Source organism: Aulostomus chinensis, chromosome 6, assembly GCF_037954235.1.
Source record: "Aulostomus chinensis isolate RoL2024-O1b breed Wild chromosome 6, RoL_Achi_v1.0, whole genome shotgun sequence".
Lineage (NCBI taxonomy): Eukaryota > Metazoa > Chordata > Actinopteri > Syngnathiformes > Aulostomidae > Aulostomus > Aulostomus chinensis.
In genome coordinates this window covers 5,758,885-5,782,792 of record NC_141325.1, presented here as the reverse complement: position 1 = coordinate 5,782,792, position 23,908 = coordinate 5,758,885, and the positions used below count along the sequence as shown (strand labels likewise).

Here is a 23,908-nt window from a genome sequence, read left to right as displayed (position 1 = left end):
GGGGGGAAAAAAGGAAATCGTGATATTCCAAGCCCTTATTTTGAACATGTGTCATTATATTTGCTGTATTGTGAAAAATAAGTCAAAACGATCCAAGCGATCAAATCGGTCCTGCATGGCAATGAGAACCCGAGAGAACTGAAAATTGAAATTATTGTATGAGACATCAGACAAATCATTAATTTTTGGATTTTCAAAATTCTCAATACTGAAAAAAATCCATTATACAATGTCACATTTAGGCTATATATATATATATATATATATAGTGAAACCAGACAAGCTCAATCTTTGCTTCATAAGGTTTTATTCAAATGCAGGGGCAAGGTTGTAAATACAAAAGAAGAACAATTGAATAAAATGGTTGGAGTAAAGGCAGATTCTGGGACAGTATGTCTACACACGACTGTGAAAACATCTGCAGCCTTCTGTCATATGATCATCGGTTTTTAGACTCTGAACTCATCACCAATTCAGTCGTTTCAGCATTTCTATTTCTCTGTACTGATTTTGCACTTTTCATGTGACTGACACTTACTGGGGCAGAGGGTCATTTAGTCAGCGGCTCGTATGGATGACATGAAATGATGGGAGGCAAACACATCACACAACGATTTGGCTGGAAATGCTTTGGAAGGAACGTCATTAAAGACGTAGCGACGACGTGCAGTGACAGAGAGAGACAGAGCTGACAAACAAGCTGTGTCAGTTATAGACAAAGGTCAGTGTAGAAAAGACGTGTGCTTCTATCTTCAGTCAGGTGATCGTTGGTTCATGGCAAAAGTGGCATCCGAACTCAAGTTAGATCTCATGGTACTTGATGAGGGTACCAGGGAAGAGCAGTGTCTGTTTCAGCTCTGCTGGATCATAATGGCCGCTCGTTAGCTCTATTTCAGTCTGTATATAGCAACACGTACTCGAACTCAGCGCCTGCTCTTCCTACATTAGCGTGTTTCATGATGAACCCGTGAAATAACGAACAGACTCTGCATGATACGGCTGCTTTAGTCACAGCTTGGTTTATGAATTCACATTTGTTTGCATCATATTAACATTTACACTCACTTGGCAATATGTCAGGCACACCTGAATAACACAACAGCCCAGCAATAAATCCTCCTTTTTATGAAGATTAGGATGTTCACTTTTAATTGAATCTGTTGGAGAGAGAGATTTTGGAGGCTGAAATTTTTGACGCCATTGGATCACAGCTGGTTACACTGAGAGGTGCTCTTAATATTTTACCTGCATTAATTCATATTCACATTCATATTCATATACACAGGATGGACAACACCTCTCTCAAACTAATTCAATAAAAACTGAATATTGTAATCCTCACAAAAAGAGAATTTACCACTGGGCTGTTGTATTACACAGAGCCCATTATGGTGTACCAAATACATTGGCAAGCAAGTGTATGTTTAAGTGAATTCTGGTGCTGCCAGGCATTCAGCTAATCCTCTCATACTGTCCTGAGTACATTACACTTCTCCAGGTCCAATTTTGCAAGTTCATGCTTTAATCTTGTACAGCTACTTGAGATATAACAGTTCACCCAAAAGGAAAAAGAAAAAAAAAAAAGAAAAAAGAAAAGATAACAGCGGTTACAATACAGATAAAGTAATTCACGATTTGTACACTGGATCATAAAAGTGACGGAACTGTTTAAAGCAACAAAAGAAACTTTTGCTGAGCAGAGGAAACAGCAGCCCCTGCTGGTAGTAGTGGTAATTACAGGATGAGATGTTTAACCATTGTGTGTGACATGGTGTCATTATGGGAATCGCACAGCAGATTTAAACACTCAAAGTAAGTGTTCAGGATCTGGAGTCAGGATAAAAGAGGCGCCATTCTCCTCAGTCAGTGTACCATTAAAACTATTTTGAAGCTCTTATTTTGAGGTAAAATAGTTAAAGAGTGTTGCTTAAGTTTGAACTCACTTTTCACACTAATATTTCTTCACATGTTGGCTGTTGGGTTTCGTGCGTGGGTCCATGTGTGCATTTTTTTAACTTCCAACAATGTGAGACTTCCAACTGCGTGCCCACTGAGAAAGAAATGAAAAGCGAAAAAAAAGAAGACGCAGTAAAGTGGAGAGAAAGTGAGTAAGACGGCAGGAGAACCGCCTGCTGCACAGCCCACAGCGACTCCCGACACCACTGAGAGAATCGAGCCTCCCACATCCGTCATTCCAACAAGCGTGACCGGCTTCACAGCAACTCCGCGTTGGCTATAGCAAAGCTTGGGAATCACCGACAAAATCTGCCCACGCTTAACAAAGACTGGGATGACCTCTACCTCCCTCAAGAAACTCCGCCAGCAACCCCTCTGCAGAACTAGTGTGATGATAAACCTGCTGTGACTCTCCATATCTCCCACCAGCCTCCCCATATGCTGCAGTCAAACAGATGGGTTGATGCATATTCCCTCGTTCACAGAGGGTGCAATTGTTGGGGGTGGTGAAGACCAGAGAGGGATAAGAGGGGGGAGGGGCAGGAATCTGTTGTGACATACTGAAGGATTTACTGCCTTTCTGCAATGTCAGATTAGACGAGCGGCGGTCCTGATGCTGTCGGTCACTGCCACACCTGTGTTCAGTAACAAATGCCGAAGTAGCGAGGTTTCATGATCCAGCCATTGCATTCATACGGCCCCAAATGACTCGTTACCTTTTCTTTTTTTTGCTACATTTACAGATTCTCTTCTCTTCTGTGTGAAGTTCTCAGTTTCACACATCAGTGCAAACCATGGCATGTGCTATTTCTGACTGTTAATGAGGCCACAAAGAGCCGTAGCAGTGCCTTTAACACCACAACTGAGACATCCAAATAAACATGACGTCTTTACAGAAGTAGAAACACAGTACAACACAGTAGAAATAAAGACAGATGTGTGGTAAAAGCAAACTAATGAAGAGGTTGACTGTAGACCTTCAGAGTGTTTGGTGAGTTGGTGATATGCGGTATGACTCAGGCCTCGTTGCATTTGTGTGGGCCTGGGCTGAGTGTGCCGCGTGAGTGAGTAACCGTGTGTATTGGTGTGTGTGCGTGTGTGAGTGCAGAATCAGCACTCAGCGTGCATTACAGTACAGTGTGTGCAGTGCCAGAGGGTCCAGGCATCTGTGTGTGTTTAGCCTTAAACCCTAGCTCTCCCAGTCTGGGCCGGCCAGTCCTTCGTCATCAGAGTCAGATTCTGGCGAGGCCTCTTTGATCCGCCGCAGTGCCTCATAGATGCTCCTGGTCAGAGGGTCGGCAGAGGCTGACAGCTCTTCCTGGTCTTTTCTCTCGTTTTGGGGGACTCGCCTCAGTTTGACCCCCTTGCGGATCTGGGCTAAGATGCTGTTGGGGTCGTCGTCGCTCTTGGCAGGACGCAGGGGCCTCTGGTCAACCTTCCTCAGGTGGAAGCTGCCTCTCTTCAGGGAGGCCAGCACCTCATCCATGGGTGAGCTTACTGCACACAGGAGGTGGAGAAGGAGACATACTTTCATTTAAATGTAACTGGTTAAACTAATAGAAAATATTATGGTACTATATGGTCCCAGTACCTCTTCTGCTGTGGACATCAAACTCTGGAGTTTTCCTCAGCTTTTTGCGGGCGCTCACCAGCTGGCTGCTGTCAAAGAAGCGAGGGATGAACGGGCCAAGTGGGGAGAGAGCGAGCTCTTCTCTGGCACTTTTTTCTTCAGCCTTCTGTCCAGGGCGGACTGGACTCCCAGAGGGTGACACCTGCTCCCTTCTTGGCAGAGGAGGTGGAGGAGGAGGTGGAGGAGGTGGGGACATGGGGGATGCCAGCAGTGATGACAGGGAGCAAGGAGAGCAGGAGGAGTCTGCAGGACTTGGCACAGGCAGCGGAGGGAGCGATGCTGTGAAGCCTGTGACTGGCTGGGTGGTGAGCGTGGAGCTGGGGCTGGGGTCCGTCTGCACACTGGTGCTGAGGTACAGCGGCTGGCCTTGTGTCTGGACAGAGTCCCACCGCTCCTCCCTCTCACTCCCATCACCCATTTCCACAGGCCTTCCCCGCTCTCTTCTTCTGCTGTGGGCCGATCGCAATCGAGTGGACTTAAGGATCACCTGACCTGGGTACCGCTACAGAACCACAGACAGACAGTCAGAACAGTAGACACATAATAAAATATTTCACAGTTACAGCAATACTTCATCTATGTGTATTTTGGATTTCAAGTACTCATAAACAGGTATCTTTCACTCAGGATAACATTCTTCCCCCCTGCATTACTTCTTTAGCTACCTGAAAGCGAATAGCGACACTTTCAGACTTTTGCTGTCACGAGCCACCATTTGCTTCAAGCTAATTATATGGCTGGCACTTTCTACATTCTGGAGCAACAAAGAAGTGATCCAGGAGGGCAAAAATGTCTCGGTGGGCTCAGCGCATCCTTCCTGTGAGTACATGAAAGGCACAACACAGTTCTCTGGGTGGCGAATCACATTAATAGGCAGGTACATACCTGTTTGAAAGTGCGCAGCCTGTCCAGAGTTCTCTGCCGCTCTTGACTGACTCTGCTATTCTTCCTCTCCTCATCTTCCTCTTCATCAATTGTCAGCTGGAAAAGCAAGAGTTGTAGAGGAAAAGATAGTTTCTCATGGTTTGATGGGTACACAATCACGTCATTACGAAACACATGAGAGCAGCGTCTACCTGTAAGACCTGCAGGGAGTCTCTCTGCAAGCTTGGATGTTTCTGCTGTTTCTGAGTGTGGTTTGACACACAGATCTCCTGCAGGATGGGAGAAAAAAACACACTAACACACTGACCCACACAGCAGCAGTGTGCAGACAATGACACAAACGCTGCAACATCACCTCAAAGATCATATACCACATCTGACAGTTTGAAGCTGCCATGCACTTTAAACAATTACTGCGCCTTCATTATCATGGGTTGTTTGTTTCTGCAGGTTTACATATTACATGGGACAGTACCTACAACTGACACATTTACAGCAGTATTCCCACATCTGGAACAGTAGGCGGTGCTATGACCCCTTACAGCGGGTTGAAGCAGAATGGCGGACTTAACAAAAGACAGTAGATGAAAAACGGACGCCTCAGCTAAAAAAAGAGCATTGAGCTTGTTTTGTCGTCCAACCAGAAGTGCCCTGTTTCTGCCTGCCATATTGATACATCCCTTTACTTTGCGCTGTTCGATCTCCAGGTCAAATACCACTGTGGACATGCGGAACATGCGCAGAACGCCAGGATGACAATTTGGGCCAGACTGAAGCTTAGACATGCCAAAGTTCCTGGATTTTCAACTGCATTAACAAGGTGTGTTAGTCTGACAATGAAAAGTACGATTTCAGTCACCTTAAGGTGATTACACGCATCTTAAATGTCCAGTTTTAGTCAGACTGCTCCAATAATTCCACTTTTTATGACATCTTGAACTCCTGAAAGATAATCATCAACAATGACGAAGAGGAGGCTGGAAAACAAATCAAAGTCTCTTCATATCCTTGGCTGCTTCTCGATGAGCAGGGTGTCTGACTGGTACAGTAGAGCAGCTGCACATAAACGCACGTGACAAAGGTGTGCTCACCTTCTTGCTCCTCAGATAAGAGCGCTTGGCTGTGATGCGCCCCCTTCTTGCCTCCAGCTGTCGAGCGCTGATCTGAAGTCTGCGCAGCTCTTCCCTCTCTGCTGTATCATCTTCTGTTATATCATCCGCGCTCTCATAGGTGTCATAGTACACCACTTCATCCTGGCGCTCTGAAAACACACACACACACACACACACACACACACACACACACACACACACACACAGACAAACATATATAGGCTCAGGGGAACACACACTTTCATGTATTAGATTAGCTATAATAGCAAGACGTCTCTGTGAGTATGGATGTCTGTGGCTCCGTTAACTCAACAACCGTTCATCTCATCAGCATCAAAGTTTTCGTGAGCGTTATCGGCGCCTTGAGGAAGTGCCACGCCATGTTTGAGGGTCTGTGGTCAGAGGGGGTTTGAGGGGTTCAGAATCCAGGATGACCGAGCCCACACCTGTCATCTGTCTGCGGATGCTGTCTAGCTGAGCGCTGAGAAGCAGCTCTTCACACTGTAGTATCTCTGCCTGGATGTCGTACAGCTGCAGCTGCAGTTTATAGTACTGTGACTCCATGTGGTCCAAGAGAGCCATCGCGTCCTCGCTGCTACACAGGCTCTGCATCTGAAAGGACGAAACAGAGGGAAACTAAGCAGCTGTGAGAACATGGATTAAATGTGAAGCGTGTTAATGGCGACGTGTTCATGTTTGGATGTGGCTCTACTGCACCTCCTCTCGAAGTGTGTGTTTCCTCTGCTCCAGACAGATCTCCCTGGCTCTCTGGAGCTGCAGGGTTTCCTTGGCAACAGAGTAGCGCAGTCTCTCCATGCGCTCCACTGCCGCTGTCCACGAAGCCTTTCCGAACTTGCGCTGGTCCATTTTCATACGCTCATACACTCCTGCACACACAAATAAAAGTCAGGTGACCGAATTGCTTACCAACAATACATCATTAAAAAAAAGTCTCACAAGAGTGACACTTTCTCCCTATATTCTTGAGACAGGGAGACATCTAGTGGGCATATTTGGTAATTACAAATATGGTGTGATACTCAGACTCCACTTTGCACTGTCAAAGAATAAGTGGACCGGTAAGTAAATGAGTGTGCGCCTGTAGTGTGGGAATCTGCTTGCAGAGCAGTCTGATCGATAGCTTGTCCTTGTTTCCTCCCGTCCCTGTCTCATTAATACCAAATCACATTAGCTGTGGCGTTCAAAGCCACACACAGCTCAATAGAAGACCAATACTTTCACTGTGTGAGTGTGTGGTGTGATTCATTCTACTGCAGCTTTATTGGCTTGACATTGAGAGTGACAGTCTTTGCACACACTACCTTTCTGTGCTCGAGCAGTGGTCTCAAAATATTTCACAGTAAATTCCTGGATGTTGAGGACTGCCTCCTGAGCTTTCTTCTGCCAGTCAGAATCCTCTTTCTTTAGAGCTTCAATCCGCCTCGGCCCCAGGTAATCATTCTCCAAAGAGATCTGGTGAAAGAGGATATTTGTCTCTTCAGTTATTCGGCAAAACCCACAACACAACGGTAGACACAGCTAGGGAGTAGGAGTTTTACCTCCAATGAAAAATAAAGCTAATAGATCAGGAAGACAAATATGTTTGATACAGAATGCAGTATTTAAGTGTTGTGTGTCAATGGAACGAGAGCTAAAGATGATAAGGGCTTCACCCAAACTGATAAAAATGCAAGAAAGTGCAGCTCCTGCAACGTGGTAGAGCCGATGCAGTCGGCTCCCGGCTCCTCGGCTCATACTGCACTACTCAGCAGCGCTGCGGTATCATGTACCACTGCAATTTCCAAGCATCAGGGTGCCTGGACTCATTATTTAATTTTTTTTTTCTTCTCTGCAGTCTTGTGTAATTTTAGAACTGTGGTCTTCACATCTACTGATGCGTCTTACTGTAAGTCTTAGTGCAACTTCTTTTAAATGAAAACCAACCACCCAACACACCCGACCGGCTCCTACATGCAGGGGTGCGTTGATCTAAGCGTACAATGAGCTGCTTCATCAGCTCTGAACACAAAGTACTGATGAGGTCGATGACACTGTTCTTAGTTTGACAGTGTTTTTGATCCAAAAACTAAAATACTGGAGGGATCAAATAAAAGTGTGGCTAGTTAATAAGATTCAAACTCAAACAGAAAATGCAGAGGGGAAAGTGTTAAAGGAAGCCATGCTGTGGCTACAGACACTGAGGGCTATAAATAGACTGCAGATGTAAAACCCTCTCTGCCCTCCTGGGTGAAGTGGGTGGTTCCATGGTGTAATGGTTAGCACTCTGGACTCTGAATCCAGCGATCCGAGTTCAAATCTCGGTGGGACCTGACCTTTTCTTTCACGGGGAGTAGAATTAGCATGTGGCAAAAACAATTTAGCAGTGAGGGAGTGAACTTGGCTGACTTTGACCAACTATTGAGCTACAAGGACGAAGCTGGTAATAGTTTGTGCTTGGCGAGAGGACAAACAAACTTAACAGAGTGACTAAGTAGATCTCGTCTATATTCTATTATTATCTGCTGATAATGACCTCAGCATAACAACAGGTTTTCTTTTTATTAAACCATATTCAAGGACTTTTCTCTACTTATTATTTTCATTTTCTCTCAATTGCCGCAAAGAATCTCTCCATGGTTACTCCAGGACTTAGTACAGTTCAGTTGTCTGCCAATTTATCAAATCATTGAAGGGAATAGCTAATACACCGACATATATAACACCGTTGGAAACAACTGGAACTATTTCTTGCATTGGTGTGTCAAGTTTTTTTAATCCTGTGGGATAAAAATGACTAATGAAAAATACACTGATTCCTGGACTGACGTCACCAAATAAACTGAGACTAACACTGTTTTCTCAGCCACGATGAAGTCCAACAGCAAACTATGACTTCCTCCCTAATTTCATATCTGCTGATCTCAACATCATGTTCTTGCAGTAAATATATAGGATCACACACACTCACACACACACACACACACACACACACACTGCATGACCTATTCATGTCTCGGTGGGACACTGGAGATCCATGGAGCTCCTCACAGCTTGTCATTCAACCATCACATCCTGGAAGTGCCACAGATCGCGTGGAAAGTACAAACTGATCTGTTCACAGTCAAGGATTGATTTTTATATAAATAAAAGTGTGTTTCCTTCTATTCAAAGTGATCATAATGAGGAATTTTTTTAATTACTCAGACGTTATGAGTCTCCTGTCCACAGAGCACCAAACGTGAGGCCAGGCTCATGGCTGACAGTAAAAGCACATACTGGAGTGACGGCGCTCCGTCGTGCTGATGTGCTGTGTGTGAGTCAGTGAGCTAAATATAAATGTACCATTAACACTCCAACGACAGAACAAAGCCATCCCATCATTTATCCATTCATCAGCCGCCCTCTTCCAGTTGAAATTAGATACATGCCATCGTCTTCTCACAGCGTCTCTTGAGAATATTTAAGTCAAGAGCTCTGGCCTGATACATCACGTTAAATATACATATTTATATACACGCTAGGAACTGACCCCTATTTAAAGTGGCATGAGAATTTCCTGTGACTATCCATTGTGTTGTATGTGTGTTCCTGACGGGAAATACAGAAATAAATCACTGAATCAATTGTCTCTCTGCACACAAGCAGCTTCCCACATGTGCTAGTTAATGTTCCCCCTCCACATAAAAGAAGTAACCTGTCTTCTTCCTCCTCACTTCTTCACTTTGTTTTGTTGTCTCCTATTTGTTTATTTCCTCTTAAATAAAACCATCCATTTTCTACTGCTTATCCCGTTAAGAGTGGTGGTGGGGGTGGAGCCTATCCCAGCAGCCTTCAGGTGAGAGGTGGGCTTCACCCTGGACAGGTCACCAGTCCATCACAGGGCCAACACATAGAGACAGACAACCATTCACACTCACATTCACACCTACAGTCAATTTAGAGTATCAATCAGCCTCGTCCCCTCTTGATGTCTTTGGACTGTGGGAGGAAGCTGGAGTACCAGAGAGAACCCACACAGGCACAGGGAGAACATGGAGACTCCACACAGAAAGATCCCGTGCTCGGGGCTCGAACCCAGAACCTTCTTGCTGTGAGGCGACAGTGCTGACCACTGCACCGCCCAAAGGAAAAACACATCTATTTCATTTTAGTTTTGCTTTTATTTTCGCTGTCTTTAGCTGTTAGTTGTCATGAGCTTCAAGCTAAAGACATGTGGCTGGATCTTTCTGCATTCTGGAGATACAAAGAAGAAATGCAGCAGTGACAAAATACTTTAAAGGCAAAAAAAAAAAAATGCAAACTGTTGCAAGCTGTTACCTTGATCTGCTGTCTGCGCAGCATGGCCAGCTCCCTCATGTCTCTGAAGGGCTGCAGCAGGTACTGGTACAGCTGGGTGGAGGCCTCTAATAAAGATCTGTAGGCGTGGTCTTCCTCCTCGTAGAGGTCCAGCAGCTCCACCATGCTGTCCATGGCCTTGTGCTTCTCCAGCAGCTGCATTGTACAGAGATAAAGACTGAAATGATCCACAACACACGGAGTACACATAAAAGAGGAATATTTATCTCAGCTTCTGACGCCAGTTAGATTTACACTGTGGAAGAGGTGTGTTGTGAGTAGCTTTAATGTGATTAATCTTTGTAACCGTCTGTTAAATATATAGTAAACATACGGAAGGAACTCTCCCTTTAGTTATTTGACAGCGTCAGAAAAACTTCTAGTGCCACAGTAAGATCGAGTCACTTCACTTGCTGTCGAGCTGAAAAACATTTTATTTCCTTGTAAATCTCACTGTGAGATTAAGGAGACGCTGTGTGTGACTGTAAATAATAGGACAATATCAGACTAAAGCTGAATGAGTGGAGTCCTCTCTGCTACTGGGAATAAGATCGATACACACACACAAACACACACACACACACACACACACACACACACACACACACACACACACACACACACACACACTCTTTTGACGGACTGAACAATCCTGTGGGTGACCAGCTAGCACTGAAATAGCTATTAACTCAACCCTCAAATGGAGAGGGAGGATCAATAGGACAGTATTGTGTGTGTGTGTGTGTGTGTGTGTGTGTGTGTGTGTGTGTGTGTGTGTGTGTGTGTGTGTGTGTGAGTGTAAGTATGTGTGTGTGTGTTTAGCAGTGAAAATGTGAGCACTGAATGACTGGGTGGAATGACATCCAAGCAGCACAGAAGGGAAACGCCTTAACCTGAGTGGACATAAAACGACTCAACTTGCAAATCTTCTTTTATATGACAGTTCATAAATAACTAACACTCTTTATTTCACGCAGCGTGAGATAGATGCTTGGTCCCAGCATTCCCAAAGTGGATACGATTGAAAAACAATTTCCCTGGCCAATAGTGCTTGTATCTGTACTGCGTTCACTCTGTAAATGTGAACGTTCAATTTGTTGGCTCTCATAACGGCGAGCTCTTCCATTAGCGCTTCCTCTCACCTGCTGCAGCACCGTCTGGCTCTAGAAGTCACCGGTGCATTAATCTGAGCTCATTGATTAGCAGGCCAAGCTAAAAGCCAGCGAGTATCAATGGAACGTCTGTTTATATTAGAAACACTTAATCAATCACTGCTTCCTGGTGGTGTGTAAGAGGCACAGGCCTACAGTGGGTCCAGATGTTTGATGGTGTGTCGAATCATGACGTATTCATAATAAGTAATTAATAAACATGTATTTATTAGCACTACAGCAAAACCAATATAAATGATCCACCTGGGCCGATGTAGTATTCCCCCTCTCTTGAAAATAAAGTACTCCTTGAGGGAAGATTGTATTACAGTTTTCTTGCTGCATCAGCTCTGCTTCCTCCATCCCCTCCAGTGCACAATACAGTATCAGATTTTTTAAAAATGTGAAACCCTGATTTGCTGGTTTAATGAGTCACGGTCACTTTAAGTATTAAGTAAAGACTAAAGCAGATTTGATCCTAATTTTTTTGGTTTTCGGCGCCGTTTATTTGTGTGTCAGTGAGCAGGATTGCACTGTAAGAATGAGGCTGATTTTCACCAAACTTGCTGGAGGAGCGTAGAGTGGACCAACAGAATAAAGTGACAGAAAAAACAAACAAACAAGAGAAATAAATGAATCTGATATCAAAGGGGCTCAACGTCATTAAAAAATGCAAACGTGGTTTTACTGAGCTTCTGGAGCTACAGACTAAATTGTCCAGTTAGAACGGAGGCCCTGCTGATGAATGAGGACTAAATGTTGACGAAAGGTAAAGAAATGCCAGCAACCTGCGCGCAGAAGATGACTCTGCACATTGTAACAGCATCATGCTGAGACCAAAGAAGTGTTTGAACTGTGTGTGTGTGTGTGTGTGTGTGTGTGTGCGCGCGCGCACGCTCGCCTGTGTGTGAACTCATGATGAATTAACACTTAGCCTACATTTTCCAAGTCCCCAATGAATAAATCATGACATTTTACGGGGGCGATTGTTTAAGATTTAGCAGGACCAGTCAGGGTGAGTCTCCAGCAAATAAACCCCCAGGAAACACAACCTGAGTGTCTGAGGAGCTGACATGTTGGAGGCCTTGCATGGAGCACGGGAGGACAGTTACAGCTCCAACATGTTAGATGGGCATCTTTTCCTAGCAGGCATCAGTTCTAGCTGCCTCGTGCGCTCATTACCTCATAACTGTCACCTGACATCACCCTGCATGGACGCCATATGTCAACACAAGGGCTAATGGCACTTCCACGCCGCTGCAAGTCTATCATTTACTCGTCTACCTTACATCTCCTCACTAGCAATTTGGCAAAGAGAGCTTCCAGCAGCCCAGTTGGCCTGGTGAGTGCTGCAGGAAGACTGTTGCTGTCCAGATGTGCACCTGTGTGAATGTGAGTGGCACAGAAAAGCCAGAGTCTGTCTCACCTCTTGCAGACGTTTTGTCTCACGGTTCAGGGAATCCTCGTAGCCGGACTGCCTCAGCTCACTCAGGCTCTCGTAGTACTCATCCGGGTCGTCGTTTTCAGTGAACAGAACCTGTGAGAGGATCTTCCAGCCACATGTATCCAGTGCGTGGCCCATGTAAACCTGTAAACTGGTGCACAGCTCATCCATCTCAGTCTGGGACACCTCCGCCGGGCCGAACAGCACCGTCCACATCCCGGTTGGTTCCTCTGGAAAGACGGGGAGACAGGGCTCCAGGTCTGAGTTAACTGAGCACAGCTGCTGGTGGATGGCCCTCAGGTCCTGGAAGGAGAAGAGTCCTGCCCAGCTACAGTCCTCCCTGCTCAGGCTGTCCAGATCCTCCAGGTCCAGACTGTCCAGTGAGGGAGACATCTGGTCCTCTCTCGGTAGATTCAGCACCTCAGTATCAGGACTAACAGGAGATGCTGTGTACTTGATCACAGTTTTAATTTTTACAGGACTTGCTTTAGAGGGTGTGAACTTGTGTTTTGGGCTGCAGCTCCTCCCCGCAGCCTCCCTGGCTCCTTTGCTGGGGCTCCTAGACACTTTATCCCTGACAGGACTTTCGGGACATTTTGTTTTGTCCCCATCCTCCACTTGGGGGTCTCTGGCCCCAAAGCTTCTCCTCTGCATCGTCCTGTTATGGCATGTGATGGCAAATTTTCCTTCTACTTCATTCCAGGCCACGATAAAAACAAATTTATGCTTTTCTTTCTCCTCAAACGCGTTAGGGCGGACGGCCACCCACCCCGACTCCAAATTATCCTCCATTGTGAAGGACATCTCTGCAAAGGAAACAATCCTGTAACGGTACAGCAGAAGCAAACAGTGTGTGTTTATGTGTGTGTTTCGGTGTTGTAACAACCTTCACCAAACACAGCTCTCCTGCCGAGAATATTCTGCCTGGCGGGCTATCCTCCCTCGCTGGATCCGGAGCATTGCGGTGTCCTTCCCATCAGCTCCGATGTCTGCCTGCTTGTCCAAGTCCCCCGCATCCGTGAACTCCGTCATTCGCTTCAGACAAGCCGCGGCTCCAAAACGTTACATACAAGGGAGCGAGTGTTGAGCAGGTCGATCCGCCTGTCAGCTGCTAGTCTTCAGTGTCTCGGCTCCAGATCTCCCTCCTCACCGTAAAGTAGCAGCGGGACGCAAAAATCAGTGGCGCACATCGCTCGAATATTAAAATCCTGACGCCGTAATGACGGGGGACGGTGTTTGTCCGTTCCTGCCGTCTCCTGAAAGGTTAGCATCGCCTCAAAGCTGATAACATGTTTTCATCATTTGCCCACCAAGACCACATAATTATGTTGCCTTCACGTGCTGTATAAAATGTGGTAATTTCCCCAGGATTGTAGCAAGTAAGCTAAATGACATAGGGAAGTCAGACTGGGTCATTTATAAAAAAAAAAATTACAAAATATTTAAATGTATAGTAGAATAGGTTTATATCTAGTCCCTGCAATATGTACCAGTGTTTTTTTAGGAGTGGATCAAGCTTGTTCTTGTACCTTACTAGCGTTGAGTAATCAAATTTCCGAGGATTCCTGGAAGGTAACATTACAATCTCAATTTGAGCAGGGCACGTAGGGACGTGCTGACGTTTTAGATTGAGCAGTGTGGCGTGTTTTGCAGAGATCTCAGGCTGCAGCACCAAGACCCAAAAAACATTTAGTTCCTTGACCAAACCCGCCTCGCTAAAGTAAACACAAGCTTGTACCATCACATGGAACACATCCACTTCTGCTGCTCCACTCACCAGGGATGACAAATATCGTGTTGTTGTTGTTGTTTTTTTTCCCAGGGTTGTGATATATGAAGTCCAGAGGCCGGTCTCATCTCTTGGTTTATGTGTTTGTGTCATGTGCACGTCGAGCAGGTGGTCATACTGTGTCCTTTTCTGTCTGGTTTTGTGGTTGGCAATTTGCACATGGCAACTTATTTGAAAATTGACCAGATTCAATCAATCCTATCTGGCTTGATCTGCTCAGTGGAGAGTGGCGCACCGTTTGCCAATGATAGACTCGCTGTGTGTTCCTCAGGAAGTGGCGTGTGAAGCCTTTTTGTTTTGTTTTTTTGTTTGAGACTGCAGCATTGACTGGAATGGCAGCAATCAGCTCTGGCTGCCGTGGCACAGCCATCGCAAAATACAGCCATGGATAACAAAATAATCGGCCAAACCAATCATCAGTCAACCCCCAGCACAAATTTAAGTGTGATTCTTGAATTGCTATTTTCAGTTTAAAGTACGCCTTAAGGGAACATTTAGTTTTAGTACTGCAATGCGATTAGAAAATACTGTCCGAAACAAACTAGAAATACTGCATTGCAGTTGTTTCCCAGCGTATCGTGTGCCTTTTAAAGTAAGCTTGACCTCTGACAGAACCTTCCATCTCATCCTCGAGTACCACTGGATGTTTTTCCTCAAATTTAAGGGCATTCCCTTGAGGCATCAGTGAGATAGTGAGTTTACAAGAACGGGGCAGATCCCAGCTTACATGTGACCTGACAATGACTTTGAACTTTGACCACCACAGTCTTTCAGTTGATCCCTCAGTCCCAGTGGGAGTTTCCTCGAGGTGCTCCTGAGATGCCACGTTAACGTGAATGTGATGGACGCCAGCATGGAAGCATAAACTGAAGTAAATCACACTGATGTTCAAATGAAGCAATGAATATATAAAAACCAGTATTGTCCAAAGTGGAGGTTTGGAGCTATCACATGCCCAGAGAATGTTTTACACGGTTCCATGGTGTAATGGTTAGCACTCTGGACTTTGAATCCAGCGATCCGAGTTCAAATCTCGGTGGAACCTCGCAATTTTCGATTGTGATTTCACGCGAGATTAAAGTTTATAATTAACCCTTGCAATCAAATGCTAATTGATTATGTGCAAATAGTAACTAATGTGCTCAAGACAGTGGGTTTTGGGTTTACCAAAGTGCCGAATTTCCCACGCACGGATATGGTGATTTATAGTAAAAGCTGTTGTTGTTACCATTATAAATGAATTTTACATAAAATGCTAGCAAGTAATCAGAGGATCAAAATTTTCGCAAGAACCTAACGAACGTAACACAATCGACACATTATCGATACCTCCCCTTAACGGTGAGAAGGTAAAAGGCGAGCTGTCCTCTTGATACCAGGACGAAAACCTAAAACAAAGCGAGAGAACACCACATACCTAAACAATCACTTTCAGGCGAGTGACCCCGAAATCCCGAAGCTTTCTTTATAAGCCATTGGAAGTCAATTGCATATCACGTGGTTCCATGGTGTAATGGTTAGCACTCTGGACTCTGAATCCAGCGATCCGAGTTCAAATCTCGGTGGGACCTGTCTTTTGTTCTTTTTAAATGTTGTTGACAGAGTTATACGTACAGTGGAATTTTACGTATTGTTTTATCGATTACTTCATAAAACAACCGGAAATGTCCTAAAAGTGTTCCAATATAAAATCAACCTTGGAGAAGAAGATGATGAATGAGGCCAAGACAGGACTTTTATCAATGGTCCAACAGTATATCGGTTTTCAGTGGCAAGAACCCATAAATAAAGAGCATTGCGATGTTGTTGTTTTTTGGCATTTGATGGAATACAGTTCAGTGACAATAACGAGTAAGAAACAAAAATACTCACTTAAATATACATTTGTTAAATAAATGTCAGCAGGGATGATTGCAATACTCAGTTAAAACGATCCTAAATTCACATAAATATAGATTAATACAAAAATAATGAAATTATAATCATCAGCATAAAAAATTATAAAATCCCATAAATATAGATAAAACGAAATACCTACAATTAAAATCATCATCATAAAAAAATAATAAAATCCCATAAATAAAGATTAATTTAAAAACAACAACAACAATAACAACATCAACAACAACAACAATGTTTTGGCGCACAGTAGCACCTGGCCAATGGTTTAGTAGTGTCACATTCAGCGCAAAATAGTGAATCAAATCGGGAATCACTCCCGCTTTAAGCCTATTATACAGAACTGAGTAACAAACACCAAACATTTTAGTAACTGTGAAGAACGCTGTGAAGTAAAAGCGCAATGTCAATCAAAGTAGTCAAATGCCCCAAAATAACTTAAGAATAGGACGTGAGTGGAGTACGTAGTTACCTCCCATCACTCATGGTCGGAAATAGAAACTGGAGGCCATGGAGAGAATTTTGATTGTCTTTGTTGCCCTTTCTGTTCATTGCTCCACACTCCAGTCCATTAGGCGGCGATAATGCGCTTCCAATGCTGATTGTCAACTAATTTATCGATACAAAGACGCAGAAGAAGATACGTCATTTCCTGGCGGGGTTTCCGTCTGAAAATAGCGACCTTTTTAACGATGAAGCTGAAAGGTTGGGTAAAGTCGTTGTAAATGCACAATAAGCTGTAGTAGCTCGTGGAAAACGTAATTTGAGACGAAGGAAAAGTGGTATTTTATGTTCATTAACTTTAGCCAGAGTAAATCTGATATGACTGACCGCCGACATTAGCTCAAATTAAGTTATAATCTTTTTGTTATATCGACAAAGAAGCCAAGGTAAGGCGTTCTAAACACGTACATATATTTGATGTGTAGAGCCATTTAGTGTGACGTAAATTGTGAACAATAAGATGCTAAAGTGGTGCTTTACTTTAGCATTAAACTTAAGCTAGTTAGCCAACTTCCATTAACTCCAAGTGCTGGACGCGAACTCGAGTTCAGTTCTTAGGTTCCTAAAATATTTTTTTCTGCTTTATACGTGTCTTCCACTTTATTTCATCGCCATCGAGCATATTTGTGATTTCAAAAGCGTTACGCGTTTCAGATTTGACATGGACACTTGTTCACTTACCTTGAATGTGCATAATATAATGTAATAAACATTGTAGTAAAATACTGACCAATCATTTTGCTGCATTACGCTCGATCTGTCAGATATTTTTGTATTCTACTCTTTGCATGGTTTCTTCTGGCAATTCACATTTTTGTACAGTTCCATTACAGCTCTTACTCATGTTAGGGATCTTAAACTTCCTCCACTGCTGATATTTACAAAGTTAACCAACTATTTATGATAATTTGTTTTGAATATGTCAAAATCAATAAATACAAAATAAGTGGACGTGCTACAAATTAAGTTACTATTGTTGGCAACGTGTTTGTTTGGATGCCAATTCAATGCAAAGGTTAACTTCGTAGATTATGAGCTCTAAATGATTTAACACAGTGAGGGCGACAAAAAAAAAAAACACAACTTAAGTGGATCAGATGTTTGGTTCTTGATCAGCTTCATGCCATTTGAGGCGGACGTTCTGTTTGAGTGATGCTGCTGCTGCTCTGTTTCTCCAGGCACCCTCCGTCCAATGATGGAGGGATCTGACAGCGTTGGGAACCTCAACCACATACTGGAGGGTGTAGCACTCAACAGCGGCGATGCTCCCAATGGATCCAATGGACAAAAGGAGAACACGCCAGACATGATGAGGTTCTTCTTCCAAAACTGCTTTAACTTTTTTATTATTTTTACACTGGCTGAAGATTTATTTCACAAACCACCCTTCAAGATAAAGATTCCTCTCCAACGACAGTGTTTACACTGTGTCTAATAAGTGCTTTGTTCTGTTTCAGAATAAAACAGCAGATGTCCAACCAGTGCTTTGAGATGGCAGTTCAACTCCAGGCAGGTAAATACTTTTTTTTCTTTCTTACAAAAGAAAATATATGCATCCCTCTTTTTACCACAGTCTATCATTTTACTGGACTGATGGACTATAATTAAAACCGAGCACCAATATTTCAAAAGTAAATTAAGGCAAAGAGGCTTTTTGTTTTTAATAGAAAATATTACAAAATATAATGGGAGGGAGAGCATCAATGGAAGAAAATTGGATTGAGGAAACAAAAACAAAAAGTTTTGTGTCTTTATTACCGTCATGTTATTCTTTCATCATTTACACAAATGTTAATATAAGTTGTCCTATAACAGGGAAAAATAAGAGATCGTGCAGCACATCGGATGCAGACAGAGACTTGTGAGTATTTGATACTGGCTCAAATACTTCCATGTAGAATTTCAGCCAAAAGTTTGACATATTGGTCCTGAAATGTCCAAGGCCAGACAACATCAGCGAGCTGGAAAGAGTTAAGATGCTTCACTTCAACCGCACCTTGACTTTACACAGGTAAAGTAAGAGTATAATCATAAGACAAAAGTCCCTCTGATTAGATTGTGTGATGATATATTGGAGAAGCATAAAATATATTTGAACGAAACTGTGATGAGACGTGTGTGTTTAGAATGCAGATGTGGCACGCTATTGGGGACAAGCTGCAGCAGAGTGATCCAGAGGCTGAGTGAGTCAAATCACCTTACGCTGAAACCGTTGTCCTCCTTTTTGTCTGAAGAGTTTCCCACACTTGTGTTTTCCTCAGTGAGCTGAAAGCCATGAGTGAGCACTGCATGGGTCTTTGCTCACATATAAAACAACTTCAGCAAGTAAGTAGCTTCAACATCTCCACTGTGTTCTCCCTCTAAAGGAACCATGTAGCAATGTGTGTTTGTGAAACAGATACGCTCCTCTCCTCTGTATGCTTGTAAGGCGCTCCTGTGTCCACCGGACGGCTGACTGCTAATCAGTTTAGCTGCATCAAACGCTAGCAGCGCAGCCGTTGAAAAGCTCTGATGCTAAAAAACAACAACATTTTTTCATGAAACCCATGAAGCACAACACTTGTTCTGTTCATGCAGGCGAAGACTTCTAGGATGCTTCGCTCTCTTGCCCCCCGTCGCTTCCCTTCGTTGCCGCTAAGCTAATTAGCAGAGGAGGGATTGATCACTTCAACCGACGGCAACTGCCTTTGGTTGTTAGGGTGCATCAAATTCAGATGATTGTTTCTTTAACTAATTACTTCTTTAACTAAAGGAGTCCAGAGATCTTCAAGATAAAGTCACAGAAATGCAGAAAAAGAGACTCGGTATGTTTATACGACTTATGGCAGAGAATGACAATTAGTCTTTTTTTAATGTAACAGCTTTTCTGATAAAGTTGTTTTGTTTGTTATTGTTTTTTTTATGCTGTGTAGAGTTGAAGCGGCTCACGCATGAGAAAATGAAAGAGATGGAGGAGTTGATGTCCAGGAAAGAGCACCCAGACACAGAGAAGTACAAAGCTGCTTTGGAGAAAGGCCAGGCCAACCTGGAGAAGTACAAGAAGATGGTCGTCATGTCTCAGAATGTCTTACGGGTAAATTTTATGTAAAGAAAGCACGCTACATGTTGGAAAAATGGTAAGAGTGAAATGAGCAGCTGCTGTATTGTGTGTGCAGGGCATCCTTTTGGCCTGTAAAGTCAACTGGCTGGATGATCCCAAACTCAGAGACATCGCCATGACGCTGGAGGACTTCCCCATTGCTGACTAGACAACACATCCACTTATCTCATATTTATATGTATCTTTGTTTTATTTAGATTGTAAATAAATTCTGAAACTAGCTATTTTGTGGTTGCAAATGTGATTTTTTTTTTTTAAATCCGGATTCCACCAGAGGGCGCCTCGTGACGTCAGGCTGCAGTTTTGCGCACTTCCTGTACTAGAAGAAGAAGAGGCGCATGTTTACACGTGTTTGGTAAACCTCAACCAAAATTGTATGATTGGATTTTTTTTCAATATTCGGTGGATTTAGTAAGAAAAAAAAAGACAAAATGCCAAAAGTCAAAGCACAGAAGAAGAGCAGGCAGCATCAAGAGGTTAAAAACCAAGGTACGTTTCTCCGAGAAGGGGCTAGCTAGCGTTAGCATAACAGCTGCTGGACGACCACACGTTACTACCTCGTTCATCTTCGTTACTGTGTGGATGTTGAGAGACTCGATGTGGACAGTCAAACACAACAGATGTGTTAGCTTCACGGACCACACCTGAATAAGAACTGAGCAAAACGTAACCTTCGTGGAGAATTGCACGATCTGGAGATTTCTGGCAAGAAGCTTGCCCACATTCTGAATTATTCCAGTTGTCAGGAAGGAACAGATATTTTATAAGATCTTGTCTCGCCATCAATACACAGAAGAGAGTTCTCAGCAGGCGATGGCAGGTTGATTCCTCTGTAACTTCAGGTGCATGTAAGTTAAACATTAGATTGAGAATTGTTTATAATATGAGAAATGATCGACAGCAAAGATTTGAAATAGAAACTTACAATGGTATAATGACTCACTGTCAAACATGTAAGTGACTTGATAGCAAGTGTCTCGGTATGTTTTGGAATGTGGTGGCTTGGGGACAAATGCACTTCCTGCACATTGTCACTTAAGGAGTACAAGTGTGAAATAAGTGCAATCAAAGCATTTATTGATTACAAAAATACATGAAATGGGCTTTGTAATTATGCATCATGTACTCTGGAGTGTAACTACTGCAGGTGCTTTGGACCACTTTCATATTGACCCCAAAGGTTGAGCCAAACTTCCTCATCTGAATTGATCTTCCTTGAACTCTGAAGATGGGTTGGGTGTGTTACCTGAGTGTGAAATGGGTGGATGGCAGATGTTGACGGTTCTTGAAACTGCAGCCCTGCCTGACAGCGGTGTGTTACAGGGATCATGTTCAACACCGGGATTGGTCAGCACATCCTGAAGAACCCCCTGGTGGTGAACGGAATCATCGAGAAGGTAGGTCGCACCCGCACCGACTCTGTCACTCACGTAATCACAGTCACGGTGAAGAAGCATCCTATCACACGGCCGGTCTGGAACTTGTCACGTGTTCCTCAGGCTGCACTGAGGCCAACAGATGTGGTTCTGGAGGTGGGACCTGGTACCGGTAACATGACGGTTAAACTGCTGGAAAAAGCCAAGAAGGTGAGTGTGTCCAAGAGGTGTTTGACATTTAAATATTCAGGTTGAGATAAAAAGTTGCCTGTAAATGACGTCATCAGATAATCCATGGTATTTTAGTGCCAAGACTTTAGCTCAGCTTCTTCCTCGTTGTTTTATTTTTAGCTGTTTTTTTCCCATTGTATTTTTTTTGTGTAGCAGTATTATTGAATTGTGCGTGATTGGCTGCACTTGCTGAAAACCTTTGCTGCTCTGTGCAGTATCATCTTTTCTGTCAGATGCTGCTGTTGTGACCCCCCCCCCCGCTGCAGGGATCCAGTCATAGGATGACGTTTCTCTCTTCCAGGTGGTGGCCTGCGAGTTAGACTGCAGACTGGTGGCTGAACTTCAGAAAAGAGTGCAGTGCACGTGAGAAGACACATTGCAGATGTTTACATGGACGACTGATTCCCATATCGAGCTGATTACCTGCATAGTCTAATGACCTTAACCTCTGAGGAAGCCATATTCCGATTATGACATGTGGGGTAACCTCAGTGGCGTTAGTGTGGTAGACGTGTTCCCACGTTCATCACGCTATAAAGTCCTACTTGACTCGTCTCAGTATTTCTGGGACACGTACAGCTCTCCAGCTGCTTCGTGACGCATTGTCCAGCTGCAAATTATTAGCAAGTAAAACACTCAGAGTCGGCCACATCCAGGGAGATCCAGGAAGGAAACTTTGGCGTCCGTGTAAATGTAGTCGTTGACACTGTACCACATTATACCTGCATGGTACCTGCAGCTGAAGCTGTACTAATGGCACCTTGTGACTTCCAACAGCCCGCTGCAGACCAAGCTGCAGATATTAGTTGGAGATGTTTTAAAAACAGACCTGCCTTTCTTTGACATCTGTGTGGCTAATTTACCCTACCAGGTAACATTTCCTCCACTCTGCGCTCAATGTAATCACATAATAAGCAGCTAAAATACCCTCTCTCTCCAACTGGATTTCTAATTTTGCAGATTTCATCACCATTTGTCTTCAAGCTTCTGCTACATCGACCTTTCTTTAGGTGAGAGACGGAACCAGAGGCCTTCTGAGTTTCCAAGCAGGTTCTTGTCACGTCCTTCAGTTGCTAGCTCCTGTGTTTTACTTTGGTTCAGGTGTGCCGTGCTCATGTTCCAGAGGGAGTTTGCTATGCGACTGGTGGCCAAACCTGGAGACAAATTATACTGCAGACTGTCCATCAACACACAGCTACTGGCTCGCGTAGATCATCTCATGAAGGTGTGTGAGACCAACCCCCCCACACGCATCATCACCGTTGGGTTTGTCTTACAGGGTTAAGAACCTGTTAAACTAACATGTCCTCCTCCTCCTCCTCTTCCTTCAGGTTGGGAAGAATAATTTCCGTCCTCCTCCCAAAGTGGAGTCGAGCGTTGTGAGGATTGAACCGAAGAACCCTCCCCCTCCTGTCAACTTCCAGGTGAGGTTTGATGTTGCGACAGGAATACTGTGAGAATGTGGCTCATCACCCGAGGAGATACTTGATGCCTGGGTTGTTTTTTTCAGGAGTGGGACGGCCTGGTCAGAATAGCCTTTGTAAGAAAAAACAAAACCCTCAATGCTGCTTTCAAGTGAGTATCCTGCTGTAACCGTTGCCAGAAGGAGTCGATACTGTCCCGTCACAAGAAAAACGAGGAAAAAATAGAAATTCACGTCACATTTTTGATGTCCAGGTCGACAGCAGTTGAGCAGCTGCTGGAGAAGAACTACAGAATTCACTGCTCTGTACACAGCGTGGTGAGTGACGCTTGTCAAGACGTCTCTAAGCGAGGCTTCTCGTTGTGAACTCATCATCAGCATCACCTTCCTCATCCTGACAGGAGGTCCCAGCAGACTTCAGCATCTCCAAGAAGATTGAGAGTGTTCTGCGGGAGGCGGAGTTCAGTGAGAAGAGAGCCAGGTCCATGGATATTGACGACTTCATGGTGTAAGTTGAACATCCAACACATATTCCTCTGATTTCAATAGATAATAAATCATGACATCTCCTTCATCCTCAGACTGCTTCATGCGTTCAACTCTGCCGGGATCCACTTTTCATAAACGGACATGAGAACCAGAGGGATGCGAGGGGTCTCCTCCTCCTCTTCCTCCTGGAGCGTCACTACTTTGTCATGAAGTAGTACAGGACTTTTGGAGAACTCATATTGAGATTCTGAAGCGTGCTGGTTGATGACAGAGCATCCAGAGATGTGATGTGGACTGTCCATGTCGCGGTGACGCTCACTCACCTACAACATTCAAAATCAAACTTGTCTGTTCCTGGGAATGTGTAGCAGTGTAGCGTTTGAGGAACTTTAAAAAAAATAAATAAATTCAGATTGTGCACGAACTATCTTGGTAAGTCAGTTCTTTGACAAACCAAGTTTAACGATGAGAACGTCTCACAGTTTGGAGTGTTTATTCCCCGCTGTAGTCAAAGTGGTCAGTACTTTCCAGAACATTTGTTGTGGTTTGGCGAGGCAAAAAGTGGCCATTAAAACTGCAATACT

At 44.0% G+C, this 23,908-nt stretch overlaps 3 protein-coding genes and 3 non-coding genes across 7 annotated transcripts; 5 read left to right on the top strand and 1 right to left on the bottom strand.

Moving 5' to 3' along the window:
• Positions 1 to 290: 290 nt before the first annotated feature.
• Positions 291 to 13,838, bottom strand: LOC147259810 (junction-mediating and -regulatory protein-like). 2 transcript variants are annotated; one of them, XM_086206008.1, is made up of 11 exons: positions 13,400 to 13,838; positions 12,496 to 13,319; positions 9,901 to 10,074; positions 6,906 to 7,056; positions 6,301 to 6,470; positions 6,030 to 6,195; positions 5,563 to 5,732; positions 4,663 to 4,740; positions 4,472 to 4,567; positions 3,548 to 4,088; positions 291 to 3,453 (listed from the first exon to the last, which is right to left on the bottom strand). In XM_086206008.1, exons 2-11 carry the CDS (start codon positions 13,315 to 13,317, stop codon positions 3,146 to 3,148), a joined length of 2,676 nt encoding a protein of 891 aa, XP_086062134.1. In that variant the 5' UTR covers positions 13,318 to 13,319; positions 13,400 to 13,838; the 3' UTR covers positions 291 to 3,145. The 2 variants fall into 2 exon arrangements, with proteins under 2 accessions (XP_086062134.1, XP_086062133.1); XM_086206007.1 differs by having other exon boundaries at positions 12,496 to 13,838.
• trnaq-cug (transfer RNA glutamine (anticodon CUG)) lies at positions 7,842 to 7,913 on the top strand. Its single transcript has one exon. It is a non-coding gene; the product is annotated as a tRNA-Gln (tRNA).
• A 1,437-nt stretch (positions 13,839 to 15,275) lies between the features above and the next one.
• Positions 15,276 to 15,347, top strand: trnaq-uug (transfer RNA glutamine (anticodon UUG)). Its single transcript has one exon. It is a non-coding gene; the product is annotated as a tRNA-Gln (tRNA).
• A 454-nt stretch (positions 15,348 to 15,801) lies between these two features.
• Positions 15,802 to 15,873, top strand: trnaq-cug (transfer RNA glutamine (anticodon CUG)). The gene has a single exon. It is a non-coding gene; the product is annotated as a tRNA-Gln (tRNA).
• Positions 15,874 to 16,863: 990 nt separating this feature from the next.
• Positions 16,864 to 20,054, top strand: cenph (centromere protein H). The gene is made up of 10 exons (XM_086206006.1): positions 16,864 to 17,091; positions 17,884 to 18,019; positions 18,163 to 18,218; positions 18,521 to 18,566; positions 18,648 to 18,716; positions 18,832 to 18,888; positions 18,967 to 19,030; positions 19,458 to 19,509; positions 19,618 to 19,778; positions 19,861 to 20,054. Exons 2-10 carry the CDS (start codon positions 17,898 to 17,900, stop codon positions 19,951 to 19,953), a joined length of 720 nt encoding a protein of 239 aa, XP_086062132.1. The 5' UTR covers positions 16,864 to 17,091; positions 17,884 to 17,897; the 3' UTR covers positions 19,954 to 20,054.
• Positions 20,055 to 20,111: 57 nt separating this feature from the next.
• dimt1l (DIM1 dimethyladenosine transferase 1-like (S. cerevisiae)) lies at positions 20,112 to 23,769 on the top strand. The gene is made up of 12 exons (XM_086206005.1): positions 20,112 to 20,294; positions 21,129 to 21,202; positions 21,305 to 21,391; positions 21,714 to 21,775; positions 22,190 to 22,283; positions 22,373 to 22,422; positions 22,514 to 22,637; positions 22,744 to 22,836; positions 22,923 to 22,987; positions 23,090 to 23,153; positions 23,237 to 23,343; positions 23,417 to 23,769. Exons 1-12 carry the CDS (start codon positions 20,237 to 20,239, stop codon positions 23,457 to 23,459), a joined length of 921 nt encoding a protein of 306 aa, XP_086062131.1. The 5' UTR covers positions 20,112 to 20,236; the 3' UTR covers positions 23,460 to 23,769.
• The last annotated feature ends 139 nt before the right edge of the window (positions 23,770 to 23,908 follow it).